The sequence below is a fragment of the Castor canadensis genome, chromosome 14, assembly GCF_047511655.1.
Source record: "Castor canadensis chromosome 14, mCasCan1.hap1v2, whole genome shotgun sequence".
In the NCBI taxonomy this organism is placed as follows: Eukaryota; Metazoa; Chordata; class Mammalia; order Rodentia; family Castoridae; genus Castor; species Castor canadensis.
The window spans coordinates 115418554-115438959 of NC_133399.1; the positions used below are offsets into that span (position 1 = coordinate 115418554).

Here is a 20406-nt window from a genome sequence, read left to right on the forward strand (position 1 = left end):
CTGAGACTTATGTTTTGCAGCTGAGAGACCAGACCCAGACTCATGACCTCTGGGGAGCCTAGTCCAGTGGATGCTGGCAGCAACTTCTTAGAAGGTGACCTGCTGAGTTAGCTTGTTGCTTACGTTGCTGTCAATAACATGCCCTCCCTTCTTGCCATCATCTTCTAAATAAGCAGGTGTGGAGTAAGTAGAAAAGCCCAGGGTTTTGTTTCTTTGTTTCCTGATGGGTTCTGCCCCTAGTGAAGACTCAGAACCTTGGGTCCCCTCAGCTTGGGACCTGACCTGACCTGGCTGTGTACTAGGAAATGTATGTGCTTGGGACCCTACCCCAGATCCCCACACACCATTTTCCAACCTTAAAATGAAATCATCATCCAAAACCATTTTCTGTTCTTTACTTCCTTAAATGTCAATTTAAGCAAATTTTAGTCTTTGTGATATCTGAGGGTTTTCCATGGTTTTCCTTGTTGCACTTGATATTTTTCAAAATCTGTGGAGGAATGCCCGGAATACATAAGGTCACTGCAGGTAGGGGAAAATGTTCTAATTTTTCTCCTTTTAATTAGAGCATTTGAAATTCGGTATCAATTTCACTCAAAGTCATTCTGGCTTATAATATGATAAAACCAATTTGAGTCAGCATGGACTTCTCCTGGTTAAATTTCACAATAGTTCATAAAGGTCTTAATTAAGCATCTGCTAAAAAGCAAATAGATTGTGATAATTTTTGATAATGGCTCTCATTTTGGAACAGTTAATGCCAAACACTTGGAGGAAGACATATTAACTCCTGCTTTAATTACAATGAACATTTGTCCCTTACACTTAATTTTGGAGTTACTGTGTGCTGGAGATGGGAAATCTTAAAATGGTGCTGCCGGGCACCAAGAGTCAGGTCAGTGCATCTCACAACGTGAAGGGTGATCTACCTGGTGTGCACAGTCACACAAACGTCTACATTACATTTCCTAGAAAGAGGAAGCCAGTGAGTGAGGTTGTAAATATTCAGATCCTGCCAGCTCCCAGGTTTCACATTCCCTTCCCCCCATCACTGTCCTGAGGCCCCAAAGCTGAGGAGATGAAATGCCCTGAGGTTCACCAGGAACCTTCCATGGAGCCCAGGAAGGGCACAGGACTCAGATTTCCAGCAGAGAGCTGGTAGTTGTGGTTTGTATGTGTGGGGGTGTGGGGCAGCAGGGCTGAGAGGCCAGGGTCCAAGTCTGTTCTCCCCCCACCCAGGGTAGACTTCCTGTCCTGTCTCAGAGCCAACCCTGCCTTTCTTCTCCAAAGTTGAACTTTATCCTTCTCTGCCTGGTATTTGCCTCTGAAACTTGAGCCTGACTCAGGTCTTTGCCAGAGAAAGGAAGGTAGAGATTGGCCAGGGGAAGAAAAGACTCTGTTCCTCCTGGTCTCCAGGGTCTGCATCAGCTCCTGCCTCAAAAAAAGCCAACTGCCCTGTCCTATGCCCTGCTCACCTTCCCATAGTTACTGAGCAGCAGTGAATGGCCTGCTGTCCTGGAGCCTGAGGATTCACTGCTGCTTCCCTCCTCCCACCTGTTCCTGGACCAAGCAAACAGCACCAGGAACCCAGAAGACAGTGGACAACGAGGCCCAGGCAAGAATGCTCTGCTTCTTTTAAGCCACAAGAATGTTCTCAAGCCAAAGGAGTCTGACTGCCATCTCCAGTTCAGCTTCCCACCAAATGTAGTTCTTTGAATTCCCTTCCAGAAGGTTCTCTGAACTCACCATCCCATTCTTATTCTCAATCTATTCCAGGAGAGCTGGTTTGGGAACAAGGCTCCAGGGTTCAGGAAGGTGTGCTCCCTTCTTGCCGTCCATCAGCCCCCATGTGCAAGGTGCAGCCAGAGATCAGGGGCTCTTGGCCTACCAGCCAGCCAGGGGGAGAGAAGGGGGTGGTGCTGTGCCCACCCTGCTTTACTCAGGAGGAGCTGAGCTTCTGATATCCATGCGCAGGCCTCAGAAGCCCAGGACAGCACTGCTAGATGGACTAAGCATTCTATCCCTAGAGGGATGTGGAGCGCACCCCCACACACACTCCAGCCTGAGCATCCAGAACCTTGGCCCTCTTCTGGCCCTTATCTCCAGCTGCCACTTCACATAATAGCTGGCAGCTCCTACTGGGTCCCCAGGACTCACTGGCTCTGGTGTCCCCACCCAGCCTCAGAGACCCAAAATCAGAGATGGGTCTCTATGAAATTCAGACATAGATCCCCTTGCTAGGCTGCCCAGTACTTCTGCCTGGAAAGGAAAGATGTGGGTTATTAAGGGCCAGTGTGTGAATCGTGTAGCACAGTGTCATGTAAATGCACAGTGTGTGAGTGCCAGGTTGGGCTCTCTGTTGTCTGTGCACACAAGCTGTCCTCTTTTCAGCTGCAGAGTCACATGATGTCAGGCTGGACATGTTGCTGACTTTTCAGAGGCTCTCAGAGGGGCACACACTGCCTCTTAGGCCTCCCTCACACCAGCGGACTGGGAATAACCATGGTACCATCCCAGGGCCTCAAGACCAAATGAAATGTCAGGGGAAATGCTCTGTGGTCTATGAAACTGCACACAGCTTCAGTTCTGCTGCTGCTATATGAATCTTCATGGGCTTCAGAGGGAACAAGAACAGGTGCTTCCATGTGTCAGACAAGCCAGAGTGCTGTGCTCAGCGTTAGGTGAAAAGACAGAGTTCACAAAGGTGAAGAACGTGTTTCTCACACCTTTGAACTTCACACAGCCTTTTATGTTAGGTACCTTACAGTGGTCACTGTAGGTGTGGAAATACCAGACGCATATCAACAGAATTTTCCAAAAGTTCTCAAAGGAGGGAGGAAAGAACAGCATGTGTATTAAAAGATGTGACTTTCACTATACACACCTTGGGACACAGCCAAGATGTACAGCAGAGCGTGAGTGCCCACCTCATGCCTGGAGTGACATGGTGGGTGCCACCTGAGGGAGGGCGTGGCTCATGTTCCACATGATCGTGGAATGAATGGGGGAGACAAGGAGACGTTAGAGCTATGGTTCTCTGGATGAGAGTAAAACAATCTGGAACACAATACCTTCTCCAGTGCAATCGATCAAGTGGTATCATTGGTCCATAGTTTGAATAACCTTGGGAAGAAGGTCTTGTGGATGTGGAAGGAGAGACCTTTTAAGAAGCACTTTAGGGTATCAGCTGTTACCTGTCCTGAAGCTAATGAAAGCCATCCTGAGTTGTAACTATTTGAATGTGGCCTGGCTTCCCATTGATTTCTGTTTCAGGGCACTAGGGGATTTCCTTCATTATTATTTTTAACTTTGAAAACAATGTCCTGTCAATGTGGTTTATATTCAGCCACTGAGAAGCATCCGGGACAGAGACTTCCTCTGGGGTACAAATGATGTCTGTCTAGGCAGTAATACAGGCAGGTCCACACCATGCTGAAACTTCGCCTTCACAAGAATTAATTAAAAGAAATTTTAAAAATGAGCTCTTGGTCATGCTGCAGAAACTTACCCACCATTTTCCAGCATATAAAATGTAAAATTAGGGAGTGGAGTGAGTGACTCTGGATGTCCAGTTGGGGTTAGTTCTCCAAGGAACAGGAGGGAAACCTCTTGCTCTGCTGAAGACGTGAACTGACCGAGCAGCTCTAGAATCATTTGTCTCTCTGCAAACCTGCTGACCGTAGAGGAACATGTTCTGAAGTCTCAGTTGAAATAAAACTGGGATTTTAAAGAAAACCATAGTTTCCAGGATTTTAAAATGTGAAGTGCTTTAAGCCTGTGTTGGCTTCTGTCAAAATCAGACTGTAACAAGTCAGTCCCTGCTGCAGGCCAAGTGGGGACGTGCAGTGCAGTTCTGTCCCTGAGGACCTGAGCAGTTCAGAGCTGAAGCGTGCCAATCTGTGTGCCACCTGTCAGCAGTGCCACTGTGGGGAAGACCCTCACCTGGCATCTAGGTCCTGGGGGAGATGGTGCCCTCCTACAGTACATGGCCAACCTTTATCCTATTTCATTTTCATTACACAAAGTGTAATAAACACTTTGTGGCATAAAGCACTTGTGGGAGCAGAAGGAAACCTGGGCAGTGGCAGCCTCGTAGAGTGGAGGAGGGAGCTGTACACAAGACGAGGATAAGTCCTGTTTAGAGGAAAATCTTACTAACACTGCCTTCTTGGCTTTGATAGTTTTGCAGGGTCACAAGTAAAAAACACTACAAATAGAAAGACCCCATCTTGCACACCTGAGATGCTCTAAAGGAGGTGAACAGGATGACAGAAAGTCATCTGCACATGGTGGCCACCCTCTGGTATGCCCTCACCCTTAAGGTTCTCCTGCTGCCTCCATGAAAGCCAGGCTGGAGCAGAAGCTCTGAGCAGACTACGGGGTCAGCAGCCAGGGCTGAGGGACCTGGGGCTTGTGGGTCACTGGCTCCAGAGAAGAATCAGAAGTGAAAGCTTTAGTCTAATCATACTCATATTTTTGCTTCTTTTTTTTCAATGCTGGGGATCAAATTCAGGGCTTTACACATGATGACACTACCACTGAGTTATGTCCCCATCCCATATTTTTGGTTTTTGAAGAGGTGTGTTGCTCAACAATCTCTCACTCAGACCCTCTTGTGTGTCTGAGGTAACTTATTTGATTTCTCTGCTGCTTCCTTTGTTCCATGGGATGACTAATGCTCTCAGCAGGTGCAGGGCCAGAGCTCCATGGAGGCCAGTAATCCCTGTCCTTTCCAACTCTTCCCAGTTCCCCAGTGGGAAATGTAGACTCAAGAAATGAGGAATTCATGCAGGAGTGGTGGTGTACACACCTGTAATCCCAGCATTCAGGAGGCTGAGGCAGGAGGATCTAAACTTGAAGGCCAATCTGGATACATAGCAAAACTTTGATTCAAAGAACAAAAACAAGAAGAGGGAGGGAGAGGAAGAGGAAGAAGGAAGGGTGTGAGGGAAAGAAAGAGAGAAAGGGAGGGGGAGGGAGAGACAGAAAGAGAAAGAAGGAAAGAAATAACTGATTCAGCTATGGTTGGACTCTGAAGAACAATAGTGAGGCATTTGACAGCAGGTTACTTCTGAATGCTATGGTCACTTGCTGGACAGCAACTCTCCCTAGTGACAGACTTTCTGCCTTCCTGATGCCTGGAGGCTCTGGATTAGTTTCTTAGTGCAAAGAGCTTTTCCAATTATTTCATTTACTTCTTTAGCATTTCTCCTAGGAAGATATTTTACCTTATTATAAATGGAAATTTTTCCACTGAAAAGAGTGAGCAATGTGACTAAGGTCATGGGACACCCAGTGATAGGAGGAGTGGGCCTGGCCCAGCTCCAGCCTGCCTCCAAGCAGTTCTGTCCCCACTATACCTGAGGCTTATGGTCTGGTGTGTCTGCCCCTGTGTTTGTGCTGGTGGAATAGGCTTTGGGATCGTGGAAAGCCTAGCACCTCAGCCCACGGTGGAGCGGATCTGCCATCTTTGAGGGCAGGTCTTTCTTTGTGTTGGGATCTGCCATCTTTGTGTAGGGAGAACTGTGGAGATGCCGCTTCTCTCAGTAGCTGGCAGGTGGTGGGATCGTACCGAAGGATTGTGAAATGCAAGCTGTTCCTGGGAAAATGGGAGGTTGTTGGTTCAGAATTGTCCAGTAAGGTAGGAACTGTGGGGGGGCGGGGGGCAGTGTGCACAAAAGGCATCAGAGGCCAACCAGAGAGCGAAGAGAACCTTCCCACCACACAGTGAATTGAGCCCAAAGGACTATGTTTGACATTTCCTCAGTAGCTTGGGGTTCCAGGGAATTCTTGGCTGGTGCACTGAAAAAGTGAAATGGTGGTGGTGCACGCAGAGTTAACAAGCGTGCTGGGCAAGCTTCTCCCAGCTGCAGTTACCAGGGAGGCAGGGCAGCTATGGGAACCTGACTCTGCTTTACTGTTTTCAAAAAGGTACTCCTGGAACTCTATTGCAGGGTATCTTCACTACATTCAAACAGTGTCTTAGGACCCTGAGGAAGCCTGAAATTCCAGACATAAGGAAAAGAAACACCCAGTGCTAGGGGCTGGTGCAGTGCCCTGTACTCTCCCCGGGCCAGGGGTGCCTGCTGCCCTGGGTAGCATCCACATAGCCCGACCAGTGCCACAGCCATCTGAGCATAAAGCATGCTGAGAAAAAGCCTGCTGTGCTGAGTCCTTATTTTGCTTTGATCTGTCAGCTTTCTGACCAAATCCTACCATTCCAGAAGCCCTCAGTATTCAGGGACTTGTTAAAAGTTCAAGGTCCCTTGGATGGAAGGCGTGGCTCAAGTGGTGGAGCACCTACTTTGCAAATGTGAAGCCCTGAGTTCAAAGCCCAGTCCCACCAACAGTAAGACATGCCCTGAGTTTCACGCAGTGCCCAGATGGCTGCAGCAGACAGTCTTGAGTCTTCGTGTTGAGGAACGCCCTCTGTGTATAGCCTCTTGCCTACTCAGCCCCATCCTTGCAGTCTGGTGTTTGAGGGCTGGGTTTGAGTTCTCTAGCATGTTTCTGTGGTTGAAACTGCCGACTACTCACCCATATCTACTCATACCAGGGCACACAGCCAGGATGCTCTCATGCAGCTGTATGTGGCCATGTGATGAAGTCCTAACCAATGGGAGAGAACGATCCTGCCCATCAGGACCTGCATGCAGCCTTCCCTGCACTTAGCCCTTGAGTTTAGCTGTCTGCAGAAAATAGCAAGCAGAGCCACAGAGAGAGACAGGGCCCCTAGGTCACCAATTCTAGAGACTGGACATCTAAGATAAAGGTATAGGCAGAGCTGGTTTCTCCTAAGCCCCCTCCTTGGCCTGCAGATATAGTCTTCTCTCCATGTCTTCACATGGCCTTTCCCCAGTGTCTGTTCCTTTTCTAGATGGACACCAGTCCTACCATATCAGAGGCCATCTTAACAGTCTTGTTTTACCTTGATGACCTCTATAAAGATCCCATCTCCAAATAATACCACATTCTGGGGTACTGGGGGTAGGATTCCAAGATGTCTCTGTGTGAGGGACACGATTCAACCCTTAACAGTAAGAAAAGAAGTTCTTGAATCTGGGATCAGGAGACCCAAGTTTTGGGACACGGTGGTAAAGGAAGCAGAGCACAGGGCTCTGTTGGGTGCTCACTTGCTCACTCTACCCTGCGTTCTTTCAACATTACCCAAGATCTGTAGTCCCTTTATAATCTCAGAGTTTGAGAGCCATGAAGCCAAGATTCAATCTCAGGGCTGCAGATTCTCAGAGTCATCCACACAAGATCAAGTGAACTGAGAGGTGTGCACATAATGGTACCATCAGTTTCTTTCCAGCCATAACAGCTACAAAACTGGCTTATTATTTTAACTTTGAAAATAGTAGCAATCCATCAACAACTTGGGTGAACGGGGTGCTGAGCCTGGGCCTAGCACTGGTGATTTAAGGCTGTCAATGTGGCTTATAGCCCAAAAATTATTCTCATAGAAAAAGTTCATTTATTTGGGCACGTGCTCTGTTCATTTGAAGATTTGCCTTTCAGGACTTGCTCTGTGACTCTCACTGGTGTCAAAGGGTAATGCAGTTACAACACTGGGGTTTTCAAAGAACAGCAATACTCATTTTTTTAATCTGTTCTGTGGTGTTTATGAGAAGTGGCTTCACAATCATAAGATCCTGATTTTTAAACAATTCAAGTCAATACTGGATGAGTGAATTTCTTTCTTGTGCACCAACCTCAGTAGCTAAGAAAATCTACTAGCCAGAATTGAGCTATTATAATTTGGAAATTTGTTTTTAAAAGCTGTCCCTGCTCATGTGCAGATGTTGGAAGTTAGTTCACCATCAGTGAAGGTAAGCCCAGACTCAGGTTGGTCTGTTGTTCTACAGATGGGGAGATAAAGGGCCAGGGGAGAGTGATGCTGCTGCAGGCTGTCCAGGGAAAGCCCAGCCCTCTTCTCCTTGCATCCCAGGTTCCACCTTGGCTCAGATTAGGTTGTACTGTCACTAGACTCAGACCCCTCACTGACTTGGGACTCACAGGACCTTCGACCTATGTGCTGGCCCCATGTGGTGCAGACAGGGGATGGCTAGGGTATTTCCTAACCTCAAGACTTTTCTCCCAGCTTCAGGTAGAGCACCTCCCAATTCTCTAAGGAAACCTACCTTCTCCTCATGGATGGATACACAGACTTCCTGTTGGAAACAACTTGAAGCTTAACTTGGTGACCAGCCTGTCTGTCCCTCCCCTCTAGCTGAGATCTAATCCACGTGCACTGGAAGCAATGAATCTTTAACTGTTCATTCTTATAACTTACACACACAGACATTCCCCACACCATAGGAACCAGATTATGAAGATGTTGTAGGCGCCAAAATGGACAAGAACCCTCACACGGAGCTCTTAGGCACCACTTCAGGTCCAATCTCCCCAGTATCCCTTTGGAGATCTATCTCAGGTTGGGGTAGGATTTTTGTCTCACCTCTCTGTACAAGTGGAAACTCCCTGTGGGAACCTTGTGGATGGAACCACAAAGTCCTGTCCCATGAGTGAGTGGTGACATAGCTTGGGAAGATGAATCAATGAGAAAAGTAATGCCAGCTGGCCATAAATACCAATTGGAAGAATCCTTTAAAAATTAACACTCACACAAGTGAACAGACACAAAGAGTTATCAGAAACAACAAGCCAGAGTACAGAGAGGCAGGGGATGCCCTGGAAGCTGTTGTCTCTGAAAGAGAGAGTGAGAGGTGTTTCAGAAGAGCTAAAGTTAAGAAGAAAAGATAGGTGAGTGTGAGGTGGTAGGAAGAGGAGCCTCAGGAGACTCCTGGGCCCTAAAGGTATTTGCAGGTGGTGAGGAGGAAGAGGGTCCTCCTAGAGGCAAGATGGCTGGAGAAGGGCCTAGTGGACCTAACTCTGAGCAATTCTCCTTGGGGAGCAGTTGCTACCAGAAGGAGGTGCAGGGCCCTATCCGAGGGAGTCAGAGCTGCCCAGAGCAGGGGCACAGCCAGGCCTCAGCCTGTGCATTCTGCTTCATACCCACCAGGGCCTGAGAAGGGGAGCAGGCACCAGATTAGCAGCCAGGGCTCAGCACAGCAGAGCCCCAGGACCAGATGTGTCTGTCCAGGTCCCAGAGAGGACCCTGCCCATAGCCTCAGCTCCACATGGGGATGGTGGGCAGGTACCAGAGCCTGTGTGGCACTCGTGTGCAGCAGGCTGAGGGCATGCACACTCTTTGTGATTGTCCTTCTCTCCAAATAAGCCTGAGAAGCTGGGCAATGTTCTAGATGCTCCATGGCCAGAACCACCAGTGCTCTGCCTGGGAAGCACCTAGAGCTATGTCTGGCCATCCAGGCAGGAGCTTAGTCTGTCAGGTCAAGCACCAGATGGGGCCACCTGAGAACCTGTTCTTCCTGGGGCCTTTGGCCCTGCTGAGAGCAGGGGCTGCAGCAGAGACTCTGCACTGTTTGGCACTGTGGGAAGGCTGAGTGAGCAACACAGGAGCTTTGGGTTTCATTGTCATCACCTGGATGAATGTGAGGGCTGGAAACAAAACCCCAGCCAGTCCAAAGGTGCATGGCTCAGCCTGTGCTATAGCCAGAAAAGCTGTGTGTGGCAGGAGGATGCAGCTGGCATGGATCCTCTGCTGCTGTGTGCCCTGGGTGATTCAAGGTGAATTGCAAATGAGGTCCAGTGCTCCCAGGACAGCGTCTTGTGACACTCATAGTCCAGCTCTGTTCTGAGTATGTGACTTGACCTTGGACGTTTCCATTGCTTCATCTGCTCTCCTTCTGGTCATCTCCCACCTTGGAGTTCAGGGTCCTTTTTGGAGATCTGTGGCTCCAAAACCTGCCTGCCCTGCCAGCGGCTGCACATCCCAGCCCTACATTTGGCTGATTCATTATTCATGGCAAGCACTCGTGGCAGACATTGTTGTCACAAACTTTCTGTCATCCTTCATACCCTATCATATGGCTGAGCCCTACCTGGAGGATGGCAAGTTCACAGTCCACAGAGCTTGTACTTCCTGGTGGATTTGCTTGGGAGTCTCACTGGCCACCGGGTGCCGCCTCTGCTCTCCAGTATCTGTGCTTCCTTTTCAGGCTGTCTTTTTTTTATTATTTTTCATTTATTCACATGTGCACACATTGTTTGGGTCAGTTCTCCCCCCTGCCCCCACCCTCTCCCCTGCATTCCTCCTCACTTCCAGGCAGATCCTGTTCTGCCCTTATCTCTGATTTTGTTGAAGAGAAGACATAAGCATTAATAAGAAAGACAAAGCGTTTTTGCTAGTTGAGTTAAGGATAGCTATACAGAGAGATTCCTAGCATTGCTGCCATGTACAAATGTGTTACAACCCAAGTTGATTCATCTCTAACTGATCTTTTCACTGGTTCCTGATCCTGTTCTCATGTTAACCTCTGTCACTTTAAGGATTCTGTATTAGTTCCTCTGCAGTGGAGTCATCAAACTCTTTCATGTTTTGGGTTTTCTACCTATCTCCATACCTCCCATATGTGCTCTCCCCTTGTCATGTGACCCAAGTCCAACAACATTGCTGCATTTGCCCTTGATCTAAAGTCCGCATATGAGGGAGAACATTCTGGCCTGTGAATGCAAGGATCCTCGACCCCGGCATGTAACACTTCCTTGCCCACTCTCCTATTGTGATGCGATGGTACCCCCCATTAGGTCCCCATGGAGGCCATGCCAATGGGATGTCTGATCTGGACTTTGAACCTCCAAAACTATGAGCTAAATAAGCATCTTTTCTTTATAACCCTCTAGCCTCAGTCATTTTGCTAGTGGTGAAAAGCTGAGTAACACCATGGAATATTGAAGTCTGTGACAATAGTTGAGTTGTCTGGTCCTCCCTAGGTCTGTTGGTCTCATGACATTCAGGGTGCTCTGCAGGTGCATAAAGGCTGATGCCTGTGCATCTTCTTGATGAAGTGGCCTTTTATCATTATAAAGAGCCCTTTATAATGAGCCCTTTCTTCTGCTCTAAAGGGTTTCCTGTGATGTTGGTGTAGTCTCTCCTGTTTTCTCATGGTTGCTGTTTGCATGGCACCTACTTCTCCATTCTTTTTTTTAACCCATTTGTATTTTTTGAATCTACATTGTATCATGTAAAGAACACACACACACACACACACACATGTATACTCCATGTATCATATATAGCACGTGGTAATCTTTATCTGATCTGATAATTTGTGCTGTTTGATTGGGTTTTTCATCAATTCATGTCTAACATTATTTAATTAGTAAGCTGGGTTTATGTCTGCCATTACACATTCTGTTTTCTGTGCGTCTCATTTCTCTTTCCTGCCTTCTTTTGCATTAAGTAGCTACTTTAAAATATAACATGTTTTGTTGCTTTAGTAACTTTTTACTATATTTTTGAGGGTTTTTTTTAAGTAGTTCTAGGATTCATAATATGCAGCTTAATGTTAACATTAACTTGGATGTACACTAACTTAATACCAGTAAAATACAGAAACTTACCCCTTCATATCTTTGTTACTGGTGTGTTGGAGAGTTGCAGATGTTGCTCAGTCCTTGAAAATAGTGTCTAAAATTAGGACACTGCTCCAGGTGTGGCAAAAGAGTTGCAAAAAGTAGAAAGATAGTAAAGAGTGACTTATTAGCAAAAATGTAAACACACTTCCAGGCATGAGGCGGGAAGTTGAATGAGAGTCTGGTGCCCAAATGGGGAAATACACCTCAAGGAGTGAGTGGGAGATTGGAAGCCCTTGGAGCATGGGGTTTTATCCAATAGGGTGAGAGTTACAAGTTGGTAAAACTGAGGCTCTCCTTTTGTGACCTTTATGTTAATAGCTGGTTCTGGGGTGATCCATTATGTCAACTGTTGGTCTAGGTATGGGCCATTATGATTCTGCTTCCTGGAAGGAAAGCCCCCTGGGGCTTTTCCTCCTTCCTGCCTACCTACCTAACAGCTCTATTCCATGGACTCTTTTCATGCTGTTACACATATTACCTCTATTTGTTACAAACCCAACAATGCATTGTTATAATTGTTACTTTATATGACAATCAGTCTTTAAAGAAGCTGAGCAGTTTGCCTTGTCAATTGCTGTATCAACCTTCTTGTTTAGTGTTCCGGATTCTCTGTTCTCTCCCTTGGTTCAGGTCACCGTCCAGGTCCCTCCCTCTGTCCAGTACAGCTCCATCCCTCCCTGCCCCCTTGTGCTGATATTTTCATATCTATGACATTTCTGCACACTATTATCCAGACTATGTGTTCATATACATATTGTTTTATAAAAGCATTTTTCCCAGTCATGAATAGAAAAGAGGAAGGAACATGGTAGTATGCCATCTTTTACAATTACCTGAAGAGCAGCCTTCACCTACACCCTAGGTTTCAGTCACTCTTGCTGTCATTTGCTTTCAGCCTGAAGCACTTCCTTTAGTACTGTCCTTGGTGGGTCTGCCAGCAGTGTAACAGGTACTAAAACTGCTCTTGCTGAAAAGCACTGACTCCTTACTTGGTAACTAAAAGCAGGAGAAATGCTTAGCATTCTTGCCTCCATTTTGTATCTGTCTTTGCTGTAAGCCATTCACTTTGTAGTCACCTAGCAATCCAGAAAGGACAGGCCTGATGGATAATATCTTTATGATGAGGGACTTTAAACTATCCCTAAGCAACAGTGAGACTAGCAGGACGGACCACTCCCAAAATATGGCAATCACCTGGAACTGGAGCAATCGCCAGTATGCTAGAGCAGGAGTAGTCATCTCATGGGAACCAGATTGCTCCCCTTAAGTGATGACAGTGATTACAACTTCTCTGGAACCCTGGAGAGACAAGGACTGATACAATGACCAACCAGACCACACCTAAACCAATCCTGAGATACCTACCTATGGGTGAGGCAGGATAGGTAGTTAAAGAGACTGAAAATTATATTATTTTAATAACTGTTAAAAAGACTAGCCTCAGATATTAAAACTAAAAAGCAAGAGCAATTAAAACTAAAAAGCAAGAGATAACCCTCCCAAGAACAGGGCTATATCCACATCCATCTTTCTCTTTGAGATGTTAACAAGCTCCAAGGCTTCTTGGATGGGTGGAGGGACAAAAAGAATGAAAGACATGGCTAGCAAATGGAAGTCCTAAAGCACACCTGTTGTCCCTGTGATGTGAGTAGGCCTCGATGACACCTCCCTGTTTTAGCATCCATCTCAGTCACCATGTGGATTCCTCCAGATCTCCGAAAGTAGAAAATGAAGCGATAAGGACCACCATTTTGATTCTCACTCCATTTCCTGCATGTAGAGCAGGAAATGTTTCTTCTTTTTTCCCATTTCTCCCCACTTTTATCCTGTTACACTAGATTCCTTTCCTAATAAACTTTACTTCTACTGTTACTACATTTTTGCATCTTGCCTGAATTCTTCTCTTGCTGGACACAAGAACCAAGGTACTGTAAGAAAAATGATCTTTTCTATCAAAGTATTTGTTACCGTCTTAGATTACTTAAAAATTCCTCAGGTCGCCATCTTAAATGACTTGCATGTTTAAAGGGTCCTTGCTTCTTCTTCTGGATTCCTGTACAACTCCATTGCCCACCAAACTGCATGCCCTAACCCATCCCCCAAGCCTTTTAGCCAATCGTGAAAAACTGTGAACCTTTGACCTGGACAAATCCCAGGTGAGGGGCAGGTACAACTGTGTCAGGGATATAAGGAGGAGCCACTGTCAGCCATTTTGTGCTTGCGTGTGACTTAGTGGGAGTTAGCACATGCTTTCACCCTCTTGATCAAGAGAAAATTGCCTTGTCAAGATTTTCTGTCTCTTGTGTGTCTGTTTTCGGCACCGGAAGGTTATTACTTCCAATAGTACTAAACAGCGCTAAACTTCTGATAACATTCTGACCACCAGAACACAACTGTGACTGGGACTGCTTAATAGTTATGCATGCCTTTCTCTCCCTGTCTATTTAAACCAAAAGCTCATGTCTGTACCCCAAAGATGGCTGAAGATGGGCAGAAGTACTTGTAGTCATTGAGAATTCTGATCAGAAGATTTTGTTCTTGTGCTCCAGCAAAGAAGAATCCAAGTAGAACATGTAGATGTAGTGAGGCAAATGACAGAGTTTATCATAGATAAAAGGGAAGGATTACATGTGGGGTCTCTGCCAGGCGGGATGGGACCACATGCAGGAGATGAGGAGTCACCTGTGTCATTCTCCATCTCCAGTGGCCTTGGAGAAGGGGAGGATCTAGGCAGACTGGAGCATACCCTTATGCTAATTCTCAGGTACCCTAAATCCATGTGGGAGGAAATTTCCACTCTTTCTAGCTTAACAAAGGATTTGCAATTGTAAAGGAGCCCTCTGTGCATAGAGTGAGTGAGTGAGGGGTCTAACCTTAGGTTCTCTGCAGTAAGCTATACAGTTTTAAAAGTCTGGAATGTCCCCTAATTCCTATCTGCCTCACTTCACCTCTTACCAAAGCTGCCTATGCTATGGGATAAACCTCCTGCTCTGCCCTTCACCATGAGTATAGGGATGAGTTACCAGACCCAACCCATGGAATCCAGGAATTTGTGCCTGGGGCCTGAAACTCCAGTTTCAGTAACTCATTCTTTCTTTTGTCTGGGATGTCCTTCTGTGAAAGGTGGTCCAGAGGTTTGCAGTTTTTGTGCCCAGGGACTAGTAGTTTGCATTTCCTCCCTCTGATCTCTCCAAGGGGAGGCATGGCCTCAGCATGTGGTCAGTCTACAGAGCAGAGATCCCAGCTGAGCTAGTGCAGGTGCAGTCAGCGCTGCCCCAAGGCTGACCATGGCCTAGAAGGCTCCTACAGAAGCGTCTGTTACTCAGCCAAGCCACTTAGCCAGGGTGGGTCCTGCAGCAGTTACAGCACCACGTGGCCAGAGAGGTGAGCATTCCACTAACATGCCAGGACCAAACACACCATGAGCAGTCACAGTTTCCTAATCTATAAAACAAGAATATTATTAACCATCCTGGAGAGACTGAAGGGCTGTAATGAAGAATTAGCAAGTTATGGTCTGGAATTACTGGGGCCATCCATAATTGTTTTCTGAGTATTTGCACACTAGTAAAACCCTGTATCCCCTGCCTCTTTCACCCTCTCCCTCTAGCCCTTGATTACTTCTTTCTCAGATCCAGTTCCCAAATTAATGAACTGTGGACTCTGTGTGTCAGATGCTCTGACTGTATGGGTCTGAATTAGTTGTCCAACCCCAGAAGAGCAGTCCTGTGTCTAGAAGGGCAGTCCTGGGGTCACATCAGGGCTCTGTTCAGCCCTCAGAAATGTGCCAGCCATAGTTCACACACACACACACACACACGCAGCACTCTTTTGCTGTCCCTCTCCCTCCCACCCTGGTGCATCCTTCAAAACAAACACGACAATTAAACACCAGAAACACTGTGCTGGGACCCTCAGAAACAGAGAAACCACAGGAATCAACAACTGCACTGTTCAGATTATGAAGTTTCTTTAATTTGTACCCTTGAATTTAATATTTAGAATTTATAAGGAGCTTATCCATACAAAGGAAGAATACCAGTGATACAGTGTGCTTTTATCTGATTTTTCTCTTTTGCACATTTCCGGGCATGACATGAACCTAAACACGGAAAGGCTTAATGCCACACTAAACATGACTGTGTCTTCCCCAGTATCTCCAATCATTTACACCTTTAAGAAAATAGCAGTCACCTTGAAGTCTTAACTTGGCAATTAGGATAATTTCCTTAATTTCTCTGTATTGCATGAAGCTGCAGCACATTCATTAATGTGAGAAAATATTGACAGAAAACAGGTTGGAAAGTTGTCACAAGATGTTCTATCACAATATGAAATGTAATTTCTTTATGCAGCTCTTACACATGGGTACGGATAGGCACCTCTTCTGTGGATCCAAGTTCTTGCCTGAATAAACCCAAAGCAGCAGGACATAGTGATCTTCAGGACCTGGCCCAGGACACTGGCACAGCCTTTCAGGACAGGCCTTGAGCCTGGCATGCATGTGATGGTGTTTGCACACCCTTCCTCAGGCCAGCTGGAAATAGTTTCTACTTTTGCCAAGCTGCTGGCTGCACACATGGTCTCCACAATCTTTGGAGCCATTTTTGTGAGCAGCCCTAGAGGTAGTGCTAGGTCTGCTGTACAGTTACTCTGATCCTCATTCCAGGGCTGGGCAGAGGGGGCCTAGCAGATGGACCTTATAGGATGCACACAACTGGTCTCTCTTACCAGCCATCTGGGTTCCCAAGCAGATCTGAGAGGGATGCAGTAGGGGAGAGAGGTGGACAGGCACAGGCCACCCAACAGACCATGGCGTGGACAGCTGCACCAGGTCAAGCTGGGCTTTGTCTCCCCACAACTTAAGTGTGTAATGAGTAACATAATTAGGAATGATCTGGAAACCTGAGACCGATGCACTTAGCTCCACACAGTGAAGGGAGCTAAGGTTTCAGTGGCTGTTGTCTACACAGGCAGGCATGGCTCTCTCCTCTCACTTGTGGCTGTGAGCAGTCAGCCACACCCTCCCCTAATGATCCCCAGACAGCTGAGCAGCTTTCCTGGCTGGCTATAGCCTCACTTCTACCTGTCATGAAGGATGCTCTTTCCAGATTAACCAGCCTCCAGGTCTGTCATGGTATCAGGCTCAGAGGTGGGCCCAAGCAAAGATGAGTGGACAAAAAGGGTGAACACTGCTTCATATGTATTGATTAGTCCTTTGTGCAGTGCAGGACAATAAATCAGGGTCTTTGTTTACAAGAACCTATCTTTGGAGGGGACATAGACACACATCTACTGGAAATATTGACACTGTCCTTCTGGCAAACCTGACAAACCTAATACAATGCCACATGGGTGGCTTAGCACCTGTCCAGACAGACCCTAAAGGGAGCCATGGTAGGGCTGGAGGATAATGAGCCAAAGTGCAAACATTAACTCAATCTCAGAACTGAGAGATCAAATATCTTAAAAATATAGAACTGTACCCACAGTGCTGGTGTACTGGGACTGGGCGTGGCACTCCCTTTTCATTTCTGAAGAGGCTGGTCCAATCCTCCCAGTGAATGAGTTTCCAAAGGGTCTGAGGTGTGACTTCCCTGGATTCCAGGCCCAAGAGCCTGATGCACTTGTGGGACTGGAGGCTATTGACTGCTGGCCTGTTGTTTCCAGGTGAGTCAGGTGCAAAACTGATACTGTCTTCAGACATTAATTAACTGGGTCACCTTGGAAGGTTTGTAGTATCCTTGTTCAAAATCACAGTCATGCCAATTTATTGTGGCATGCTGGCACTTCTGGAAACTCTGCTTGCATCTCCTAGATATGTTCTGAAAGCAGGGACCACCCTTGACACAGAGATGCATTTCCAGCATCCATCTCCCTCGCTACCTTGGATCTGCCATGAGGGAGACTGCACCTGGTCCTGGGCCAGGCTGACACCAGAGGTACCCAGGAGCCAGCAAAAGGAGCCACAATTCTTCAGGACACCTGTACCCAGATAACAGACTCTGAGGCCAATACTTGTAGTATTTGAGGAGGCGTGAAGAGAGAATAGTCTCCATGGTCCTGGTCTCCTGTCAGTGGGAGTGACAGTGCAAGGGCCTTGAAACCTGCAAGCCACGGAAGATGAACTGTTTGCCCAGGGCCTCAGTGCACTGTATTCAGCAGCAGCAGGGAACAGGTGTGAAGGAACCCTGATCAAGTGGAAGCCTGAGGCAAACAATGCATGAATGCTGGATAAGGTCACAAGGAAAATCAAACACCAGAAGCATCTTTACAACAACTCTGTATTTGCACTGTCGGACCTGGCCACACTTGCTGACAGAGCAAGCGGAGGACATGCCTGTGGCCCCGAACTCAGGAGGGTCATGAGTTCAAGACCAGCCTGGGCTACATAGAGAGACCCTGTCTCAAAACAAAAGAGCAAGTAACCAAAGTGGAGGCACACACCTGTGATCCCAGCATTCAGGAGGCTGACTCAGGAGGATCGTGAGTTCAAGGCCAGCCAGGGCTATATAACAATACTCTGTCTCGAGGCACCTGCACATCCATGTTTACTGCGGCACTATTCACAATAGCCAAGTTATGGAAACAGCCAAGATGCCCCAGCACTGACGAATGGATTAAGAAAATGTGGTATCTATACACAATGGAATTTTATGCAGCCATGAAGAAGAACGAAATGTTATCATTCGCTGGTAAATGGATGGAATTGGAGAACATCATTCTGAGTGAGGTTAGCCTGGCTCAAAAAAACAAAAATCGTATGTTCTCCCTCATATGTGGACATTAGATCAAGGGCAAACACAACAAGGGGATTGGACTTTGAGCACATGATAAAAGCGAGAGCACTCAAGGGAGGGGTGAGGATAGGTAAGACACCTAAAAAACTAGCTAGCATTTGTTGCCCTTAACGCAGAGAAACTAAAGCAGATACCTTAAAGCAACTGAGGCCAATAGGAAAAGGGGAACAGGAACTAGAGAAAAGGTGAGATCAAAAAGAATTAACCTAGAAGGTAACACCCACGCACAGGAAATCAATGTGAGTCAACTGCCTGTATAGCTATCCTTATCTCAACCAGCAAAACCCCTTGTTCCTTCCTATTATTGCTTATACTCTCTCTACAACAAAATTAGAAATAAGGGCAAAATAGTTTCTGCTGGGTATTGAGGGGGGGGAGAGGGAGGGGGCGGAGTGGGTGGTAAGGGAGGGGGTGGGGGCAGGGGGGAGAAATGAACCAAGCCTTGTATGCACATATGAATAATAAAAGAAAAATGAAAAAAAAAATACTCTGTCTCAAAACAAAAACCAAAAAGCCACACATACACAAATGACCAATAAATCAGCTCAATGTAGCATCTGAATTTCTCATACCAATTTGGGACTTGATTCAACTGTGGTAGCTCCTTCATGGATAAGGAAACTAAGAAGTAATGGCAGCACCAAGAAACTCCAGTGTAGAGAAGCTTATTGAGCAGGTGTGTTACATGTTCTTTTATTCATCAGTTTGACTTGAGTTTTATAATTTACTCATGTAATGTTGTATATTTCTCCTTTTTTAAAATACATTTCCTAGCCCGGCACCAGTAGCTCACACCTGTAATCATAGCTACTCAGGAGGCAGGGATCAGGAGGATCACGGTTCAAAGTCAGCCCAAGCAAATAGTTCCCTGAGATCCTATCTCAAAAAACCCTTCACAAATATAGGGCTGGTGGAGTGGCTTGAGGTGAAGGCCCTGAGTTCAAGCCCCAGTGCCAAAAAAAAAAAAAAGGAAAGAAAAAGAAGAATACAAAAGGAAAGAAAAAGAAGAATACTAATAGATTTAAAATATACCTTTATCATGTCTTTTTGGCTATGCCTAATGAAAAATGCTTTCATACTTGGAATGTTTCTGCTTCAAATGCACTTCATCTGTATAATGGGTTCCAAATGCATTCTCTAAGAAGTGCTTCAACTGAGCACTTCTGTACATGGTGCAAGCACATTGTAGACTTCACTGGTTCCAGATTCCATCCACTGTCATTTCATGTTAAGTAAAAATTGGAAATTAAATGAAAATAAAGTTTTTTGTCTAGGTGAGTGAACATTAGCAAAAGGTAGGATGATTTGCAAGGTTTCAGCCTCAGTGGGGTTGTGCCTGCTCTCAGCACCAAGCTCATGTCTGCTCACTGACCCAAACCCTCCTCGGCTGCCATCTCCTATCCCTGGGTCCTCTCGTTAGCCTCCCTCCCTCTCATCTTGTTTTATCTGGACTTTCATACCATAATCCTGCCTTTTCATCTCCCTTCCCCTCCCCACCAAGGCTGCCTGGACCCCACAATGCCTCCCTCTTACCTTGTGTCTGTTCTTTGCTTCTGTCCCTCTCAGTCCTAGGATGGAAGCTGCTCAGTGCAGCTCTGCTACAAAGGAGTCCGTAAGCTGAACTTGCCCTCTTCCATCCCTGACTCAGGAATGGGGTGCTTCCAAGCCAAGGTCCCCTTTCCATGCCTCCCCAGGGGTGCCTTGGTCTCTATATCCCACACAGCCACTTTCTGAAACGGCCCCTTCACTCTGCTTCACATCCTGTTTGTTTTCTTTCTCCAATATTCTCACCAAAGTGACCCCGACCAACATCTGGTGTCATCTGTGGAGGTGCTCAGCCTCTTCTCGCTGGGCTTCTGGCACCAGGGGCTTCTGGGCCATGGCTTCAGGGACACCAGACATGGTTTCTTTCTGACCTTTGAGCTTTTCCTCTCAGTGTCTGTTGCAAACATCCCTTATCCTGTCCTGTCCTTACAAACACATTCCTCAGGCTCTGTGGTTTTTCCTTACAAAAACAGCATGAATTCATTGTAGAAGGAAAAAAAAAACTGTTAACAGTAAAGTGTTGAGTATGGGGAAATCAGAGACTTGCTCTTCTTGTATG

The 20406-nt window shown here is 46.6% G+C and overlaps 1 protein-coding gene across 12 annotated transcripts in view; it reads left to right on the forward strand.

Annotated features, from left to right (window-relative positions):
• Erich1 (glutamate rich 1) overlaps window positions 1-20406 on the forward strand; it is a 142516-nt gene that overhangs the window by 101239 nt on the left and 20871 nt on the right. For 2 of the 12 annotated variants that reach the window (XR_012441600.1, XM_074055347.1), the window contains one exon: window positions 21-18655. The exons of 9 other annotated variants lie outside the window; for them this stretch is intronic. Coding sequence is in view for 1 of the 3 variants with exons in the window: in XM_074055347.1 (XP_073911448.1) it covers window positions 21-46 (26 nt within the window). In the remaining 2 variants the exon portion in view is untranslated. Of the gene's footprint in view, window positions 1-20; window positions 18656-20406 lie in introns of those variants that run through there. One more of the 12 variants, XR_012441598.1, reaches the window with a different exon arrangement.